This window comes from Nycticebus coucang, chromosome 19, assembly GCF_027406575.1.
Source record: "Nycticebus coucang isolate mNycCou1 chromosome 19, mNycCou1.pri, whole genome shotgun sequence".
Classification (NCBI taxonomy): Eukaryota; Metazoa; Chordata; class Mammalia; order Primates; family Lorisidae; genus Nycticebus; species Nycticebus coucang.
In genome coordinates, this window is record NC_069798.1 from 36,693,285 (window position 1) to 36,712,312 (window position 19,028).

At 39.4% G+C, this 19,028-nt stretch overlaps 1 protein-coding gene across 7 annotated transcripts in view; it reads left to right on the plus strand.

The window, feature by feature from the left end:
* The window catches only part of LOC128571651 (phosphatidylinositol 3-kinase catalytic subunit type 3-like), a 189,507-nt gene that overhangs the window by 118,923 nt on the left and 51,556 nt on the right, over positions 1 to 19,028 (plus strand). For all 7 annotated transcript variants that reach the window (XR_008375948.1, XM_053571250.1, XM_053571253.1 and 4 more), the window contains one exon: positions 11,456 to 11,530. Coding sequence is in view for 6 of the 7 variants with exons in the window: in XM_053571250.1 (XP_053427225.1) it covers positions 11,456 to 11,530 (75 nt within the window). In the remaining variant the exon portion in view is untranslated. The remainder of the gene's footprint in view (positions 1 to 11,455; positions 11,531 to 19,028) is intronic.

Below are 19,028 nucleotides of genomic sequence, written 5' to 3' on the forward strand. Positions count from 1 at the left end.
TGGAGTTAGATGATATCTCAAAGTAGTTTTGATTTGCATTTCTCTGATGATTAAAGATGATGAGCATTTTTTCATATGTCTGAAGGCCGTGCGCCTGTCTTCTTCAGAAAAGTTTCTCTTTAAGTCCCTTGCCCAGCCTGCGATGGGATCCCTCGTTCTTTTCTTGCTGATGCGTTTGAGTTCTCTGTGCATTCTGGTTATTAAACCTTTGTCGGAGACATAACCTGCAGATATCTTCTCCCATTCTGAGGGCTGTTTGCTTGCTTTACTTACTGTGTTCTTGGCTGTGCAGAAGCCTTTTAGTTTGATCAAGTCCCAATAGTGTATTTTTGAAGCAGCTTCAATTGCCCGGGGGGTCCTTCTCATAACAAACTCGCCCAACCCAATGTCTTCAAGGGTTTTCCCTGCACTCTCTTCTAGTATTTTTATAGTTTCATGTCTTAGGTTTAAATCTTTAATCCAGTGAGAGTCTATCTTGGTTAATGGTGAGAGGTGTGGGTCCAGTTTCAGTCTTCTACAGGTTGCCAGCTAGTTCACCCAGCACCATTTGTTAAATAGGGAATCTTTTCCCCACTGAATGTTTTTAATTGGCTTGTCAAAGATTAAATAACGGTAAGTAGCTGGATTCATCTCTTGGTTCTCTATTCTGCTCCAGACATCTACTTCTCTGTTTTTGTGCCAGTACCATGCTGTTTTGATCACTATCGATTTGTAGTATAGTCTGAGGTCTGGTAGTGTGATTCCTCCTGCTTTGTTTTTATTTTTGAGTAATGTCTTGGCTATTCGAGGTTTTTTCTGATTCCATATAAAACGAAGTATTATTTTTTCAAGATCTGTAAAGTATGACAGTGGAGCTTTAATGGGGATTGCGTTGAAATTATATATTGCTTTGGGTAGTATGGACATTTTAACAATGTTGATTCTTCCCAACCATGAGCATTGTATTTTTTCCATTTGTTAACATTCTCAGCTATCTCTTTTCTAAGAGTTTCATAGTGCTCTTTATATAGATCTTTCACGTCCTTTGTTAGATAAACTCCCAAGTATTTCATCTTCTTTGGCACTACTGTGAATGGGATAGAGTCCTTAATTGTTTTTTCAACTTGACTATTGTTGGTATATATAAAGGGTACCGATTTATGAATGTTGATTTTGTAACCTGAGACACTGCTGTATTCCTTAATCACTTCTAAGAGTTTTGTAGTAGAGTCCCTAGTATTTTCCAGATATAGAATCATATCATCTGCGAAGAGCAAAAGTTTGATCTCTTCTGACCCTATGTGGATACCCTTGATCGCCTTTTCTTCCCTAATTGCGGTGGCTAAAACTTCCATTACAATGTTAAAGAGCAATGGAGACAATGGGCAGCCTTGTCTGGTTCCAGATCTAAGTGGAAATGATTCCAATTTAACTCCATTCAATATGATATTGGCTGTGGGTTTGCTGTAGATGGCCTCTGTCAGTTTTAGAAATGTCCCTTCTATTCCAATTTTCTTAAGTGTTCTGATCATGAATGGATGTTGGATGTAATCAAAAGCTTTTTCTGCATCGATTGAGAGAATCATATGGTCTTTGTTTTTTAATTTGTTTATGTGCTCTATTACATTTATAGATTTACGTATTTTGAACCAGCCTTGAGACACTGGGATAAAACCCACTTGGTCATGATGTATGATTTGTTTGATATGTTCCTGGATTCTGTTTGTTAGAATCTTGTTGAATATTTTTGCATCTATATTCATTAGTGATATTGGTCTATAATTTTCTTTTCTTGTTGGGTCTTTTCCTGGTTTGGGGATCAGGGTGATGTTTGCTTCATAGAATGTGTTGGGTGGTCTTCCTTGTTTTGGAACAGGTTGAGTAGTATAGGTACTAATTCCTCTTTAGAGGTTTGGTAGAATTCTGACGTGAAATAATCTGGTCCCGGGCTTTTCTTTTTGGGGAGATTTTGTATGGTTGATGATATTTCTGAACTTGATATGGGCCTGTTCAATATTTCCACTTGTTTTTGATTAAGTCTTGGAAGGTGACGTGTTTCCAAATAACGGTCGATTTCGTTCGGATTTTCGTATTTCTGAGAGTATAGTTTCTTGTAATATTCATTAAGGATTTTTTGGATTTCTGAGGAGTCTGTTGTTATTTTGTCTTTGTTATTTTTGATTGATGAGATTAGAGATTTTACTCTTTTTTTCCTGATTAGGTTGGCCAAAGGTTTATCTATTTTGTTGACCTTTTCAAAAAACCAGCTTTTTGATTTATTGATCTGTTGTATTATTCTTTTGTTTTCAATTTCATTCAGTTCTGCTCTGATTTTGGTTATTTCTTTTCTTTTACTGGATTTGGGGTTGGATTGTTCTTCCATTTCCAGTCTCTTGACATGTCCCATTAAGTTGCTTACTTCCTCTTTTTCCGTTCTCCTGAGGAAGGCTTGCAGTGCTATAAATTTCCCTCTGAGAACTGCCTTTGCTGTGTCCCAGAGGTTCTGATAGTTCATGTCGTTTGTTCCAGAAATTTGGCAATTTCCTTCTTGATCTCATCTCTGACCCAGCTATCATTCAGCATAAGGTTATTTAACTTCCATGTTTTTGTATGTGTATGCAGATTTCCTGTTGTTACTGATCTCAAGTTTTATTCCATGATGGTCCGAGAAGATGCATGGAATAATTTCTATTGCTTTAAATTTGCTGAGGTTAGACTTGTGACCTAAGATGTGATCGATTCTGGAGTAAGTTCCGTGGGCTGATGAGAAGTATGTGTATTCAGTTTTGTTGGGATGAAATATTCTGTAGATGTGTGCTAAATCTAAATGCTGGATGGTTAGATTTAAATCTAGAATTTCTTTACTCAGCTTTTTTGTTGGAGGATCGATCCATCACTGCCAAAGGAGTGTTAAAATCTCCGACTATTATAGAGTTGGAGGAAATCCAGTTGCTCATGTCTGTTAGAGTTTCTCTTATAAATTGAGGTGCCTTCTGGTTGGGTGCATAGATATTAATAATTGAAATCTCATCATTTTGAGTCTTACCTTTAACAAATATGAAGTGACCATTTTTGTCCTTCCTTACTTTTGTTGGTTTAAAGCCTATTGTGTCTGCGAATAAAATTGGAAGTCCTGCTTTTTTCTGGTTACCATTTGCCTGAAATATGGATGACCATCCTTTCACTCTGAGTCTGTATTTGTCTTTTAAGTTAAGATGTGACTCTTGGCTATGTTAACCACTGTGATAAAAATGTGTCAAATGGTTTATGAAGTGAGTGTATGATGCCCCATAATCATATCATTGTATACAGTTATGATTTAATAAAAAAAATTAAAAAAGAAAAAAAAAAAAAAGATGTGACTCTTGTATGCAACAAATGTCTGGCCTGAGTTTTTGTATCCAGTCAGCTAACCTATGTCTCTTTAGAGGGCAGTTTAAGCCATTCACATTAATGGAGAGCATTGACAAGTTTGGTGAAATTTGGGGTATTGAGTTTTTTTAAAGCGCAGTGGGCATTTTTAATCCTTTTGCCATTGTGGAAGTTAGAGTTTGATCAGAAGTTTCTGAGTGAGTTTACTTTTGTAGTAGAGGATTGGGTTGGTCATTATGGAGGATAGTTCTGAGAATATCCTGAAGAGCTGGTTTGGTTATGCAAATTTCTTTAGCATATGTATGTCATTAAAGTATTTAATTTCTCCGTCGTAAGTGAAACTCAGTTTAGGTGGGTACAAGATCCGGGGTTGAAAGTTATTTTGCTTAGGAGATTAAATGTTGATGACCACCCTCTTCTGGCTTGAAAAGTTTCAACAGAGAGATCTGCAGTCATTCTAATGTTCTTCTCTTTGAAGGTAATAGATTTCTTTCGCCTGGCCGCTTTGAGAATTTTCTCCTTCATATTAACTTTAGTGAAGTTAATTATGATATGCCTGGGGGATGTCTTATTGGGGTTGAGTCGTGCTGGGGTTCTGAAGCTATCTGCTATCTGAATTTCAGGTTCTCTAGGCATGTCTGGAAAATTCTCTTTCATAATTTCATGCAGAAGGGCCTCTGCGCCCATTGCGGCCACTTCATCTGTTTCAGGAATTCCTATGAGCCGGATATTTGCCTTCTTCGAGTTATCCCAGAGCTCTCTGAGTGAGTGATCCATTTTTGCTCTCCATTTCTCTTCCTTTTTGAGAGTTTGGGAGCGTTCAAAGGCTTTATCTTCGATGTCGGAGATCATTTCTTCTGTTTGGTCCATTCTGTTGCTAAGGGATTCTACTATATTTTTCATATCTTTGAGGGCTGCAAATTCTTGTTTCAGTGTGTCTAAGTCTTTGGTGGTTTTGTCTTTAAATTCGTTAAATTCTTGAGACAGCTTTTGAATTTCTCCACGAATTCCTAATTCCATTTTGTTAATCTTGTTTGCCATCCAAATTCTGAATTCGATTTCTGACATTTCAGCCAGTTTTTTGTGAATGGGATCTTCAATTACATCTGCCGTATCTTTCCTTGGGGGGGGTTGATCTATTCTAGTTATTCACGTTACCAGAGTTTTCCGCTGATTCTGCCCCATGATTGTTTTATTCCCTTTGATTTTCCTCTGGTGTTTTGTCGAGGACCCGTACAGTGTTGTGGCCTGAGAAACTGGAGCCCTGTTTGGTGTAGAGGGGCTAAGTGGTTCTGCTTGTTTTCTGCTGGTTTCTATGTGACCCTAGTGAAACAGTTACTCTGGGTTGAAGTCTCAGCTGTGGAGAAATATCAGCAATTAAGTCACCCCACCCACCACAGGCAACAAATGGAAAAGGAAAATCAAACCTTCCTACAACCACACACCCAGGGCACCACCTGGATAGTCCCCAGGTGAGTGACTCAGTTCAAAAGGTCCAAGTCAATTGTCTCAGTCAGCAGCTGCCTCGGGTGGGAGAGTTCAAGAGGTCCCTGGGAACTGGATCCTAGGGGTCTGGTGACTGCTCTAAAATGGTTGCTCCAGTGCTGCGTGGAGTCAGGAAGAGCCACTGGTAGATAGATCAGTCTGGGAAGATTGATTCCTCCTTCCCCACCTTGCAGCTCTGTCACACCCAGTCGCTGCTAGTCCCACAGGGCTGTGACCCAGTCAGTTGTCTGCAGTAAGCAGATACTCCAGGGGTTTGCACCTGCCTAAGTCACAGGGTAGTCTGTGTCTGCTCGACTAGGCCGCTATTCTCTGTCTTTATCCAGCAGGGAGTGGGGTGGCCTGTCAACCTCGGGCATTTGATGGAGGCTGGAGGTGTTCTCAGTTCCAGCCCCACCCTTAGTTTATGTTACTGGGTGAAGGGAACAACCCTGCGGGAGTTTGTTTCTGACCTTTCCAGATTCCTCTGCAGAGGAGAGGCTGATTTGAGTTCCCAGAACCTGTGTCTCAGGCCCTGTCTTTAATCCTGCAGGTTTGTATTCGCAGCACGATCAGTTGTTGGCTGTAGCCTCTTGGCCTTTTTTGTCTATAGGCTGGTGATCCCCTAAGGGCCAGGTGCATCTTAGGCTCAGTAGAGCGGTTCTCTGGATCAGCCCCACCCTAGGAGTTTCCCGGCTCTGTGGGTGTGTTTTCTAGTCCCCGTGTTCCACCCAGGTCGGTACCGTCTCAGGAAAACCCTTTACTCACGGGGCCTGTGTTTCAGTCCAGGTCTGTTCCATGGTGGTTGCCATCTGAGAAGATGCTCGGCCTCATCTGGTTGCCCAGGAAGACAGGAGGAGAGGCTATGGGATATCTAGGGGTGGGCCTTGTTATTGCTGAAGACAGCTGTTGCTCTGCACCTCGGGGTACCAACGCTCCAGTGTAATTCCCTCTCAGCCGACCGTTGTCTTCTCGCTCCTTTGCTACAGAGTCAGCACTGGCCAGCTGTAGTCCAGGTCCTGTCTACACCTCTTGAGAGTTCACCCAAGAATCTGGACTCCTGAGGGGGCAGGTCTCCAGATCACGGAGTGAGAGTGGAGGGGGGTGTTAGGAGCTCAGGGTTGCAGGTCGAAACACCGAGCTCATTGAGACCAAATGAACAAATAAACAGATACAAAGGTTACCAGGCGCATGGGCCCATAGATACAGAGACAGACGGAAACACATAAACATACAAGCAATGGCCACGACAACAGCAATGTAAGAACAACTGCAATAAAAATAGTGATAATCGTAAAATAATTGAAAGAAAGGGAAAAAAAGAGAGAAGAAAGTGGTGTTAGAAGGTATGTTAGGTGAGAAGAAAGAAGAAATTAAAATTAGAAAACATAGAAATAAAAAAAGTCTATATGAAATGTAATAATTAAAAATTATCGAAATCTCCTCTAAGAAAATGGTGAGGAAAAATCAAACAAAAAGAAAACAACAGCAAAAAAAAACAAAATAAACCCCCACGAAAACCAAAACAAAACAAAAAGAGGCACCAACTCCAAAAATATTCTTGTGGTAGAAATATACCTATAAATATCTATATGTCTGCTGTAGGGATCAACTTTCGTAGGAATATATTCATACTGCAATATACTTTCTAGACACCAGGTGGCGCTGTGAGTGGTTTCGAGACTTATACCTGGTTTACAGTTTATACCGTTACCATGGTAACCACCTTCCATGGCTGATCGCCATTTTGGAGGTTCCGTAAAAGTTAGTCACCTAAGAATTGTGCAACCTCGGCTGTTCTTTTCCAGACAGCACTTGCGACCGACCTTCCCACTCAGTGCAGGTGTCCACGCTTCCTAAGTCTCTCCACTCTGTTCCCAGGTTCCCCCGCAAACTGGCAACTGCAATCGGCCATAAGGGGAGTGGTGTTGAGTTCACGCGGTATCTCCTGTAGCTGGTTCCCAGGGCTTCAGCGGCCAAAGCCGGTCCGCGGCTTCAGTAGCCAAAGCCGGGTCCTAGGCTTCAAGCCGGTTCCCGTGGTTGGAGCGCTCAGGGGATTTATTCTGAGTTTTATGGTTCAGAGTTTTGGATGGGCGTCAGCCAGTTCGCTGCGTAGCCTGAACCGCCAGTCCCCTGTAACACCTGGGGGAAAGGTGCCCGCCCTTTTGGGTAGTTCAAAATGTCTGTTTCCCGGGCAGGATCCCTTCCCTTCAATTGTCCAACAGTTTGCCCAGCTCCCCGAGGTTTTGAGTGGCTCTCCTTTCAGATGCCTCCCTCAGTTCAGGATTAATTACTTGTCAATTGGATTTTGTCAGCATTTACAAGCTGCTGACCTCCGTGGGGGAGGGGCCTGCTGGCCGGCACTGCCGAGCAGGGAAGAATCTCTACAACAGAGTCTGACTTTAAATTACCCCTCATATATAGCAAACCGCCAGTTCGCTGGGCGTCTCCAGCTGTCTGTCCACTCCAATAATCCACACACAGGGAAGGTCCAGACCGCCTCTCACCTGGTGTCTTGGGAGAGGTGGGCTACACGTCTGTCCTGTCCGCCATCATTCTCCGCACCCTTTCTGTGTATTTAGATTTAAAGACTAAATATTTCTGATTGAAGCCTTTGAAAGAAAGTGGTTCCTCTTGCCTTCTGACTCTGTATTTCTACCTCTTTCCTTTGTTTTCCTTCCTGCTTTCCTTCCTGCCACCACCCCCCCCTTTTCTGTTTTTTTCCAAACCTTCAAGTCTGTGTTTTCCTGTGATCACAAAACTACAAAGCATTTAGACTTGAGGACACCAAAAATAGATCGCTCACATGACTGGCATTCAATACTTTCTTCTAGCTGGGTTTGGCAGTAGATCACCTATACATGGCCTTTTTGTGGCTTGAACTTCTCAGAGATAGGTTCCGCAAGCAAACATATTCTAGAAGACAGGAAGTGGAGAATGTTAATTTCTGAATTCCTGATCTGGAAAGCTAGTGCTGTATCACTTCTGTCATATTCTATTGATCAGACCAGTCATGGAGCCTGCCTGGATTCAAGGGAAAGATATAGACCCAACCTGTGGATGAAAAGTACATGAAAGAAAGTTTGGCCATCTTTTAAAACATCACACCTAGTATTCTTACAATGCAGTGTTTTGTGTACCCTAAAATAATTGTATTTAATTTCCTTAACTGACTTTCAGAATAGTTACTATAAACCTTTTTGGCGACAAATCTGTCACAAATAAAGGAATTTTAACTTTTTCCACTTGAAATACCTATTTACACATACCCTATAAATATTGACTAAAATTTGAAAATCCTGTTCACTTAGTAAAATTATCAGAACACTATATTACAGGCACATGCTTAAGTGTTGTAGTATCATGTCTTTTTATATAATGGTCCTTTGTCCCCCAAGAGCTATTGAAAATATGACTGACTTTTTCATGTGGAAAAGAAGTAGAAATTTAAATTATCAGACCTACTGGACAGTTAAATTCAAATTAGATCTTATTCCTCTCTCGTTTCCCAACATTTATTCATTCCTCAATAACTGATTTGATGGCAGGCCTTTTCTTCATCTTGAATAGCCTTCTTTTGTTCTGTGTGTCTTGGTGTGTTATCAAATCTGTTATGTTTTTGTGAGTTGGAAGATAAAAGCAATTACTTGAATTTTTTATTAGAAGATTCAGTATTTAATAAAGTTGTTCTTTTGGGCTAGGATCTTGATTATTAAACATTGTCATAGCAAAGTATCTCAAGAATGGAAGAAAAAGTATCCAATATACTCAGCCCTATTATGAAGCTAATTTATAGCTTTCATATGAAGGCTATAACCTAACTATAGTAACTTTTGTTTTTTTGTAGAGACAGAATCTCACTTTACCACCTTCGGTAGAGTGCCATGATGTCACAGGACTCACAGCAACCTCTAGCTCTTGGGCTTCTGCAATTCTCCTGCCTCAGCCTCCCAAGCAGCTGGGACTACAGGCGCCCACCACAACGCCCGGCTATTTTTTGGTTGCATTTTAGCCGGGGCTGGGTTTGAACCCGCCACCCTCGATATATGGGGCCGGCGCCCTACTCACTGAGCCACAGGCGCCACCCTAGTAACTTTCATTTTAGAAAGTAACATTTTGAGGTTGGGTGTGATAGATTGCCTGTAATCCCAGCAGTCTGTGAGGCCAAGGTAGGTGGATTGCCAGAGTGGGACGCTGTCTCTAAAAAAGATAGCCGGTCGTTGTGGTGAGAGCTTGAAGTCCCAGCTACTTTGGAGGCTGAGCCAAGAAGATCACTTGAGCCTAGGAGTTTGAGGTTGCTGTGAGGTACGATGCCACAGCAATCCACTGAGGGTAACAAAGTGAGACTTTTGCTCAAAAAAAAAAAAAAACTAACATTTTGGGTTTTTTTGGTAAGGCGTTAGAAGAAGAAAGTGATGATAGCGTGGTGATATTTTTGTAGATTATGCAAGGTGTCAAGACTATATCATCCAAGTAAATGTGGGACTACATAGTACTAATTATTCTCACATATCTTTATTAAGTGAAGGGAAGTAGGATTATATATGTTTTTCTCTACATTTTACGTGAAGTCAAAGTTGTATAAAAGCAATTTTAAGATGTTGTATATACTACATGTGGTGCTCAAGACAATCTGTAAGTGAAAGGTGTTGCTGTGTTCCAGTAAACTTTACGAAAACTGAAGGGTACAAACTTGGTCCTCAAGTATGGTATAGTTTGTTCTACTTCTACTCTCTTCTAGGTACCTCTTAAGTCCTCCCCAGTGGACCACTAAATGTGTTAACAATTTCCCTCAGCTGCATTTAACATAATCTTTTTGTAAGTGGCTTAAAAATGCCAGAGTTTCTTGTTGTAACAAGACCAGGTATTTGGGATTGCTGTTGTTTAGCTGCTTAAGGTGAGTCAGAGCCAGCCAAAGTCTTTGTGGTTCTCCTGGCCTTTTCCTCATGCTCCCAAACACTGCTGCAGCTGCACCCATCATGTTTGATGTGTAGCCGGGGAAGGAGAAAAGAACCTAATGAGTTAATCTCCCCCACCGAATCAGTCCCCTCTTCAAAAGTGCTTTCCATGTGACTACATTTTCTTACATTTCACATTAGATACACACATTAGACCAGTGAGCTTGGACAATCTGATTAATTCTTGGAGCCTGAGGTGTCTCATTTGAAGAATGGCTATAATATTTAACTGGTGTCATTAAAGGGGCTAGAGATGATGAATATAAGATGCCAGCTAAGAGCCTAGTCTTTAGTACATTGTAACTGATTATTATTAACTAATTAATGAATTGTTGCTCAGGTTCCTTTGGATTTGTGCAGTGGTCTTCAGAACCTTCGAACAGGGTTAATTTGATTATTAACAGGTAGTTCAATCTTGTTTCTATGTATAGGCTGAAATAAACATGGTTTGTAAACATATACTTGCATATATTTGCATATTATGTTTGTTGTCAGTTTACTAATGGGAGAAATAAACATAGTGGGAAGAAGAGCTACAAGAAGGTGCTATTTGCTAAATTCTGTTTTGTAGATTCAATAAATGGTAGGTTTTCAGACTTTTTTTAGAAGAGAAAGGTAAACGAGAATAAAACTAGAGCCAACAATTCTGCCTCTAGCTTGACCGTGTAATTTTTCATAACACTTTAGAAGATGATTATGTGATGCTCATAATTACTTTACCATTCAAATACATTTGATTTTCTAGGTGCTAGCATGTCAAGATTGTTTCCCTATGTAGAGAGGTTGTTTTTTGTTTTTTTTTTTAAACTCTCACATACTTCTGTTATCTTATTGATAACACGGTTATGGGTTGTGGGAGGGTTGATAGTTGACTTTATTATGTGTACTTCTGTACAGACTTCTTTTTCTTTTCCTTTTTCTTTTTTTTTGAGATAGTCTCACTTTGTCGCCCATGATAGAGTGCTATGGCATCGTAACTCACAGCAACCTCAAACTCTTGGGCTCAAGCAATTCTCTTGCCTCACCCTCCCCAGTAGCTGGGACTACAGGCACTCGCCACAATGCCTACTTTTAGAGATGGGAGTCTCGCTGTTGCTCAGGCTGGTCTCAAACCTGTGAGCTCAAGCATTCCACCCACCTTGGCCTCCCAGAGTGCTGGGACTATAGGCACTTGCCGCAATGTCTGGCTGTTTTTAGAGATGGGGGTCTGGCTCTTGCTAAGGTTGGTCTCGAACCTGTGAGTTCAGGCAGTCTATCCACCTCAGCCTCCCAGAGTGGTGGGATTATAGGCATGAGCCACCGTGCCCAGCATAATTCTTCTTTTTCAGTGTTATCTTTAATGTGTGTCCAATTTAAAATTAGAAATAGTAGACACATGTTATAATTAAGGTTCCTGAGGCCTAACTTGGTTTCTAATACAAGTGACTTTTACAATTTAACAAAATTCTACAAGTTATTTTTTCTGTAGCAAATAGTAATTTCTTTTGAGTTTCAAGCAGTAGATTCTTCATAGAGTCAAAGTTTGTAAATCTGAGAATTTAAATGAGACATCAAAGGCAGTAGGAAGCAAACTGAAATGAAAATAGCACAGATGCTTTTATATGCAGTGAAATATATAACCGGGTTTTCATGTGTTTTTCACAATTTTTGTTCTGTTTTTGCAGCTGGATATTGCGTGATTACATATATACTTGGAGTTGGAGACAGGCACCTGGATAACCTTTTGCTAACAAAAACAGGTAACAATTAATGGCAACTAGCTGACGTACGTTTTATATGACAGTGATTTATATGCTGGAATCCACTTATTAAGTAAATAAATTACATAAAGTAAATTGGAAAGTCTTAACAGTCTCTTTAAATAGTACCATGGAAGAACATTTCAAGAAACTCCCACGCCTTATAAGAATCACTTTAGTAGAAATTCTACAGATGATCATCTTACCCTTTCTTTTGTACTTGAAATACCTCTGTTGTGGAAAGCCTGTAATGTATGCAAGTAGTCCAGTCTCTCACTGTATAGTTCTGGTTAGACTGTTAGTCTGTCCTATCTCTTGCAGACTATGCTTATCTCACTTTAATATTTCTTTAATTATTTTCTTTTCCTCTTGGAGATCGATTGAATCATCGCCTCATCCCCCTTTTTCCTGATAACTCTTTAGACCTAGGTCTTTGAATAATATCTCTATGCGAACAACTTCCAAACTAAAAATTCTCTACCTCAATCCATTTTATTAACTTCAAATTGAAATATCCAACTGTTTACTTGAAATCCTAATTATATTAGTTATAAAACTTGTCTCCTTTCTCTACTCCCTGCTTAAAACCTTCCCTTCACCTCATTTTCCCATTTCAGTAGGTGGCAATATCATTGCCATTGTTCAAGCCCTAGACCTGGAAGTCATTCTTTTTATTTTTTTTTTTTTGCATTTTTTGGCCGGGGCTGGGTTTGAGCCCACCACCTCTGGCATATGGGCCGGTGCCCTACCCCTTTGAGCCACAGGCGCCGCCCTGGAAGTCATTCTTAATACATCTTTTGGCCTTGTGACACATAACAGACCTATTGACAAATCTTGTCTGCTCCTTACCTCCAAAATACATCATGAAGTTACCTACTACCTTCATTTCCACTGTTTTTACCTCTTTTGAAACCTCTAGCATATTTTGCCTAAACAATTTGATTAGTATCTGAACTCTTTACTATGACTCTGTGGCTTGCTAACGCTGCTCATCTGTGTGAGCATCAAACCACTCATATCTCAGGCGAGTGCCCTGGCTGACTTTAGTTATTAAGTCTAAGTTCTAATGGCATCTCCTTAAACAAGCTTTTTCTGGCTTTCTGATCTGTCATAATGTATTTGCCTTTTCCTCCATTATTCTCTACTTGTTACCAAAAGCTTGCCACTTATCTCCAAACCCACATCAGAAGAAGGAGCATAAATTCCCTTTCCTCAATTTCTAGCAACTTCTAATAATTTAAGAATTTTTATCTTTAGCCATCTTTTGCTGATAGTATTTACTGGTAGTCCTATTTCAAAGCAGTTCAAAGTTATATTAATTCTATATAAGTTAAAAATAGACTTTGTAGAGTTTCCAGGGGTGTCCAACCTTATTCTTCCTCTGCCAAACATTGAAAGATAGTAGTTTCCTTGGGCCATACATTCAACACAGAAACACTAATGGAAGCTGATTAGTAGAAAAAAGGTCAGGGCATACTTTTCATATATATGATACCATAGATAAGCAAAAGTGGTCCTCACAAAATCAGTATGCAGACGTAAGTCTGCAGGTTTGGACACCCTGCAAAGTGAATTTAAAATGTGTTTCATGATAGGAAATATGTTTCATATGTGTTTTTAGTTAAACTGCCTCAACTATCATGAATCATCTTCTGTTGTATATTTTGGGTCCATTATGCCTACAATTTGAGAACTTTGGATTTTCTTATGTAACTGTCCGATCCCTTACTGGCTGTTGGAGCATTTTTTTAATATACCAAGTAACTTTTCTTTTCTCTCCTTTTGCAAAGTAAAACACGTTTGTCTTCTGTTGACTCTGACTCTGCTATGGATTGAAGTGGTTTTGAATTATAATCAGAGTTCCACTGTGTGTCATTCACATCCAATTCTTGGTATGAGGTATAAAGCATAACAAGGCAACACCCAGATTTCATTTCACTGTGTCTTTTGGGAACTTGTTCCTGAAAGACAAATGCAATCAGTTTAAAATACAGATAAAATAGCAGATGATCGGGTTAAGAACTCTAAATGTATGTGAAGGAAAATTACTCACTGTGTATAGACAATGTCAAAATTTATACAAAGGCAATGTGCTGAAATGCAAAATACGATTCTGAATTATAGATTTTCCAGAAATATTTTTTTGCCCATGCTTTATTTGGTTTTAGATATTTTTTTCTTTATTATTTTTTTAAACTTTTTATTTTATTTTTTTTTTTATTGTTGGGGATTCATTGAGGGTACAAAAAGCTGGGTTACACTGATTGCATTTGTTAGGTAAAGTCTCTCTTGCAATCGTGTCTTGCCCCCAAAAGCTGTGGCACACACCAAGGCCCCACCCCCCTCCCTCCTTCCCTCTCTCCACTCTTCCTTTGCCCACTCCTCCCTCCTTTCTCTCTCTGCTCTCCCCTTCCCCCACCCCCACCGTGACCTTAATTGTCATTCTTTGTCCTCATGTCAAATTGAGTACGTAGGATTCATTCTTCTCCATTCTTGTGATGCTCTACTAAGAATAATGTCTTCCACTTCCATCCAGGTTAATACAAAGGATATAAAGTCTCCATTTTTTTTTTAATGGCTAAATAGTACCACAGCTTGTTAATCCATTCCTGGGTTGATGGGCATTTAGGCTGTTTCTTCCACATTTTGGCGATTGTAAATTGAGCTGCTATAAACAGTCTAGTGCAAGTGTCCTTATGATAAAAGGATTTTTTCCTTCTGGGTAGATGCCCAGTAATGGGATTGCAGGATCAAATGGGAGGTCTAGCTTTGAGTGCCTTGACGTTTCTCCATACTTCCTTCCAAAAAGGTCGTACTAGTTTGCAGTCCCACTAGCAGTGTAAAAGTGTTCCCTTCTCTCCACATCCATGCCAGCATCTGCAGTTTTGAGATTTTTGTGATGTGGGCCATTCTCGATGGGGTTAGATGGTATCTCAGGGTGGTTTTGATTTGCATTTCTCTAATAGATAGGGATGATGAACATTTTTTCATATGTTTGTTAGCCATTTGTCTGTCTTCTTTAGAGAAGGTTCTATTCATGTCTGGATTATTGGCTTTTCTCATGTAGATTAATTTGAGTTCTCTATAGATCCTAGTTATCAAGCTTTTGTCTGATTCAAAATATGCAGATATCCTTTCCCATTGTGTAGGTTGTCTATTTGCTTTGGTTGTTGTCTCCTTAGCTGTACAGAAGCTTTTCAGTTTAATGAAGTCCCATTTGTTTACTTTTGTTGTTGTTGCAATTGCCATGGCAGTCTTCTGCATGAAGTCTTTCCCCAGACCAATATCTTCCAGTGTTTTTCCTATGCTTTCTTGGAGGATTTTTATTGTTTCATGCCTTTTAAATTTAAGTCCTTTATCCATCTTGAATCAATGTTTGTGAGTGGGGAAAGTTGTGGGTCCAGTTTCAGTCTTTTACATGTGGATATTCAGTTCTCCCAATACCATTTATTGAATAGGGAGTCTTTCCCTCAAGGTATGTTCTTGTTTGGTTTATCAAAGATTAGGTAGTTGTAAGATTTTAGTTTCAGTTCCTGGTTTTCAATTCGATTCCAAGTGTCTATGTCTCTATTTTTGTGCCAGTACCGTGCCGTCTTGACCACTATGGCTAAAATCTGGTATGGTGATGCCCCCAGCTTTATTTTTATTACTAAGAACTGCCTTAGCTGTATGGGTTTTTTTCTGGTTCCATACAAAACGCAGAATCATTTTTTCCAAATCTTGAAAGTACGTTGTTGGTATTTTAATAGGAATGGCATTGAATAGGTAGATTGCTTTGGGAAGTATGGACATTTTAACAATGTTGATTCTTCCCAGCCATGAGGATGGCATGTTATTCCATTTCTTACAGTCCTCTTCTATTTTCTTTCTAAGGATTGCATAATTTTCTTTATAGAGGTCCTTCACCTCCTTTGTTAGGTATATTCCTAGGTATTTCATTTTCTTTGAGACTATGGTGAAGGGAGTTGTGTCCTTAATTAGCTTCTCATCTTGACTGTTATTGGTGTATACAAAGGCTACTGACTTGTGGACATTGATTTTATATCCTGAAACATTACTGTATTTTTTTATGACTTCTAGGAGTCTTGTGGTTGAGTCTTTGGGATTCTCTAATCATGTCGTCTACAAAGAGGGAGAGTTTGACCTCCTCTGCTCCCATTTGGATTTCCTTTATTTCTTTTTCTTGCCTAATTGTATTGGCTAGAACTTCCAGCACTATGTTGAATAGTAAAGGTGACAGAGGACAACCTTGTCTGGTTCCAGTTCTAAGAGGAATAGCTTCAGTTTTACTCCATTCAGTAAAATATTAGCTATGGGTTTGTCGTAGACAGCTTCAGTCAGTTTTAGAAATGTGCCACCTATGCCTATACTCTTCAGTGTTCTAATTAGAAAAGGATGCTGGATTTTATGAAATGCTTTTTCTGCATCCATTGAGAGATCATATGATCTTTCTTGTTGCTTCTGTTAATATGGTGGATAACGTTTATGGACTTGCGTATGTTAAACCAGCCTTGCATCCCTGGGATGAAACCTACTTGATCATGATGTATGACTTTTTTGATGATAAGCTGTAATCTATTGGCTAGTATTTTGTTGAGAATTTTTGCATCTGTATTCATGAGTGAAATTGTTCTGAAATTCTCGTTTTTAGTTGTGTCTTTTCCTGGTTTTGGTATCAGGGTGATGTTTGCTTTGTAGAATGTGTTGGAAAAGATTCCTTCCTCTTCTTTTGGAATAATTTCTGCAGTACAGGAATAAGCTCTTCCTTGAAGGTTTGATAGAATTCTGGTGTGAAGCCATCTGGACCAGGGCATTTTTTGGTTGGAAGCTTTTTTATTGTTTCTTTAATCTCGGTGCTTGAAATTGGTCTGTTCAGGAGCTCTATTTCTTCCTAACTAAGTCTAGGGAGAGAGTGTGATTCCAAATATTGATTTCTTTCCTCCACATTGTCAAATTTCTGGGCATGGGCATAGAATTTCTGGTAGTATTCAGAGATGATCTCTTGTATCTCTGTGGGATCAGTTGTTATTTCCCCTTTATCATTTCTGATTGACGTTACTAGAGATTTTACTTTTCTATTACTAGTTAGTCTGGACGATGGTTTATCTATTTTATTTATTTTTTAATATGGCTTGTGAGTTTGTTAATGCGCTCTCTTTCGGTTTTTCGAATGTAAGCATCTAAAGCGACAAATTTTTCTCTCAAAACTGCTTTTACAGTATCCCACAGGTTTTGGTAGCTTGTGTCTTCATTGTTGTTATGCTCAAGGAAGGTAATGATTTCCTGTTTGATTTCTTCCTGCACCCATCTGTTGTTCAACACAAGGTTGTTTAATTTCCATGCCTTTGTGTGGGGTCGAACATTTTTGTTAGAGTTGAGTTCCACCTTTACTGCCTTATGATCTGAGAAGATACAAGGTAAAATTTCAATTCTTTTGATTCTGTTGATATTTGTTTTGTGTCCCAGGATATGATCAGTTTTGGAGAATGTTCCATGGGTGATGAGAAGAATTTATATCTTTATCTTTGGGATGGAGTGTTCTATATGTGTCTATCAAGCACAGTTGTTCTAGGGTCTCATTTAAATCTCTTATATCTTTGTTTAATTTCTGTTTAGAAGATCTGTCCAGCTCTGTAAGAGGAGTGTTAAAGTCCCTGTCATTATGGCATTATCAGATATCATATCTCTCAGACTGAGTAAGGTCTGTTTCAAGAATCTGGGAGCATTTAAATTGGGTGCATAAATATTTGGAATTGAAACGTCTTCTTGTATTTTTCCCTTCAGCAATATAAAGTGACCATCTTTGTCTTTTTTGACTTTAGTTGCTTTAAATCCACATGTATCTGAAAATAAGATTGCAACTCCTCTTTTCTTCTGAATTCCATTTGCCTGAAAAATCGTCTTCCAAACCTTGACTCAGAGTTTTAATTTGTCTTTTGAAGCTAGGTGTGTTTCCTGCAGAGAGCAAATGGATGGCTTGTGTTTTTTAATCTAGTCAGCCAATCTGTGCCTCTTCAGTGGGGAATTCAAGCATTAACATTTATTGAGATAATTGATAAGTGTGGTAGTATTCTGTTCATCTTATTTCGTGAGAGTCCTTTGCTTAGTTTTATCTTTTGCATCAGTGTGGGAGTTAGGTTCTGTCCTTTAATTTCTGAGTTCTAACTTTCCTGCTGATCCATCGTGATGGTCAGTGTCTAGAACAGGTTGAAGTATTTCCTGTAGAGCTGGTCTTGTTGTGGCGAATTTCCTCAATGTTTGTGTATCCGTAAATGATTTGATTTCTCTGTCAATTTTTTTAAAGCTTAGCATAGCAGGGTAGAGAATTCTGGGCTGGAAATTGTTCTGTTTAAGTAGATTAAAGGTAGGTGACCATTGTGTTCTTTCTGGGAAAGTTTCAGTAGAGAAGTCTGCAGTCACTCTCATGGATTTTCCCCTGTAGGGCAACTGGCGCTTACTCCTGGCAGCTTGCAGAATTTTTTCTTTTGTCTTGACTTTGGACATGTTCATCACAACGTATTTTGGAGAAGGTCGGTTAGAGTTGAGGCAACCTAGGGTCCGATATCCTTCTGAAAGCAGTGTGTCAGAATCTTTGGTGATATTTGAGAAATTTTCATTTATAACATTTTCTAGTATGGTTTCCATTCCTCTGGGACATTCTTCTTCCCCTTCTGGGATTCCTGTAACTCACGTTGGAACGCTTCATAAAGTCCCATAATTCTGACAGTGAACCTTCTGCTTTCTCTCCTTTTCTGCCTCTTTAACTATCTGAGTTATCCCAAGAACTTTATCCTCTACCTCCGACATTCTTTCTTCTGCATGGTCTAACCTGTTGCTGATACTTGCATCTTTAAGTTTCCTAATTGCTTCAGTTCCTTCAGCTCTGCTATATCCTTTCTGTATTCTTCATGTCGTTCATCTTTTATTTGATTCTGTTTTAAGATTTCCTTTTGGTTATTTTCCACTTTATTAGCAGTTTCCTTCATTGTTTCCATCATTTCTTTCATTGTTTTCATCATATTTATTCTAAATTCCCTTTCTGTCATTCCTATCATTTCTTTATGGGTAGAATCCTCTGCAGTAGCTACCTCATGGTCCCTTGGAGAGGTTGCTTTGTACCGGTTCTTCATGTTGCCAGGAGTTTTCTGCTGATTCTTCCTCATGACTGATTTCTTTTATCTGTTTCCTTGCCCTAATTTTCCTTTCACTTCCTCTTGCTCTTTTAGTTCCCATGCCTGTGGACTAGGTTTTGATGAGTCCTTTTGGTACAGGACCCGAAGGATGAGAAGGTTGTAGAGCATGAAGGGATAGAAGAAATAAAAAGAAAGAAAGAAGGAAGAAAAAGAAAATGGAGAAAGGATATGGGGTGGGTAAAAGGGAATATTGACAAAAAGAAGAGAGGCACAGAAAGAGCGAGACAGAGCAATCTTGGTGTACATACAGTAGGGTACTTTGACACAACCTTAAAAAAAACCCAACCTCAGGGGGTGCCCAGTTG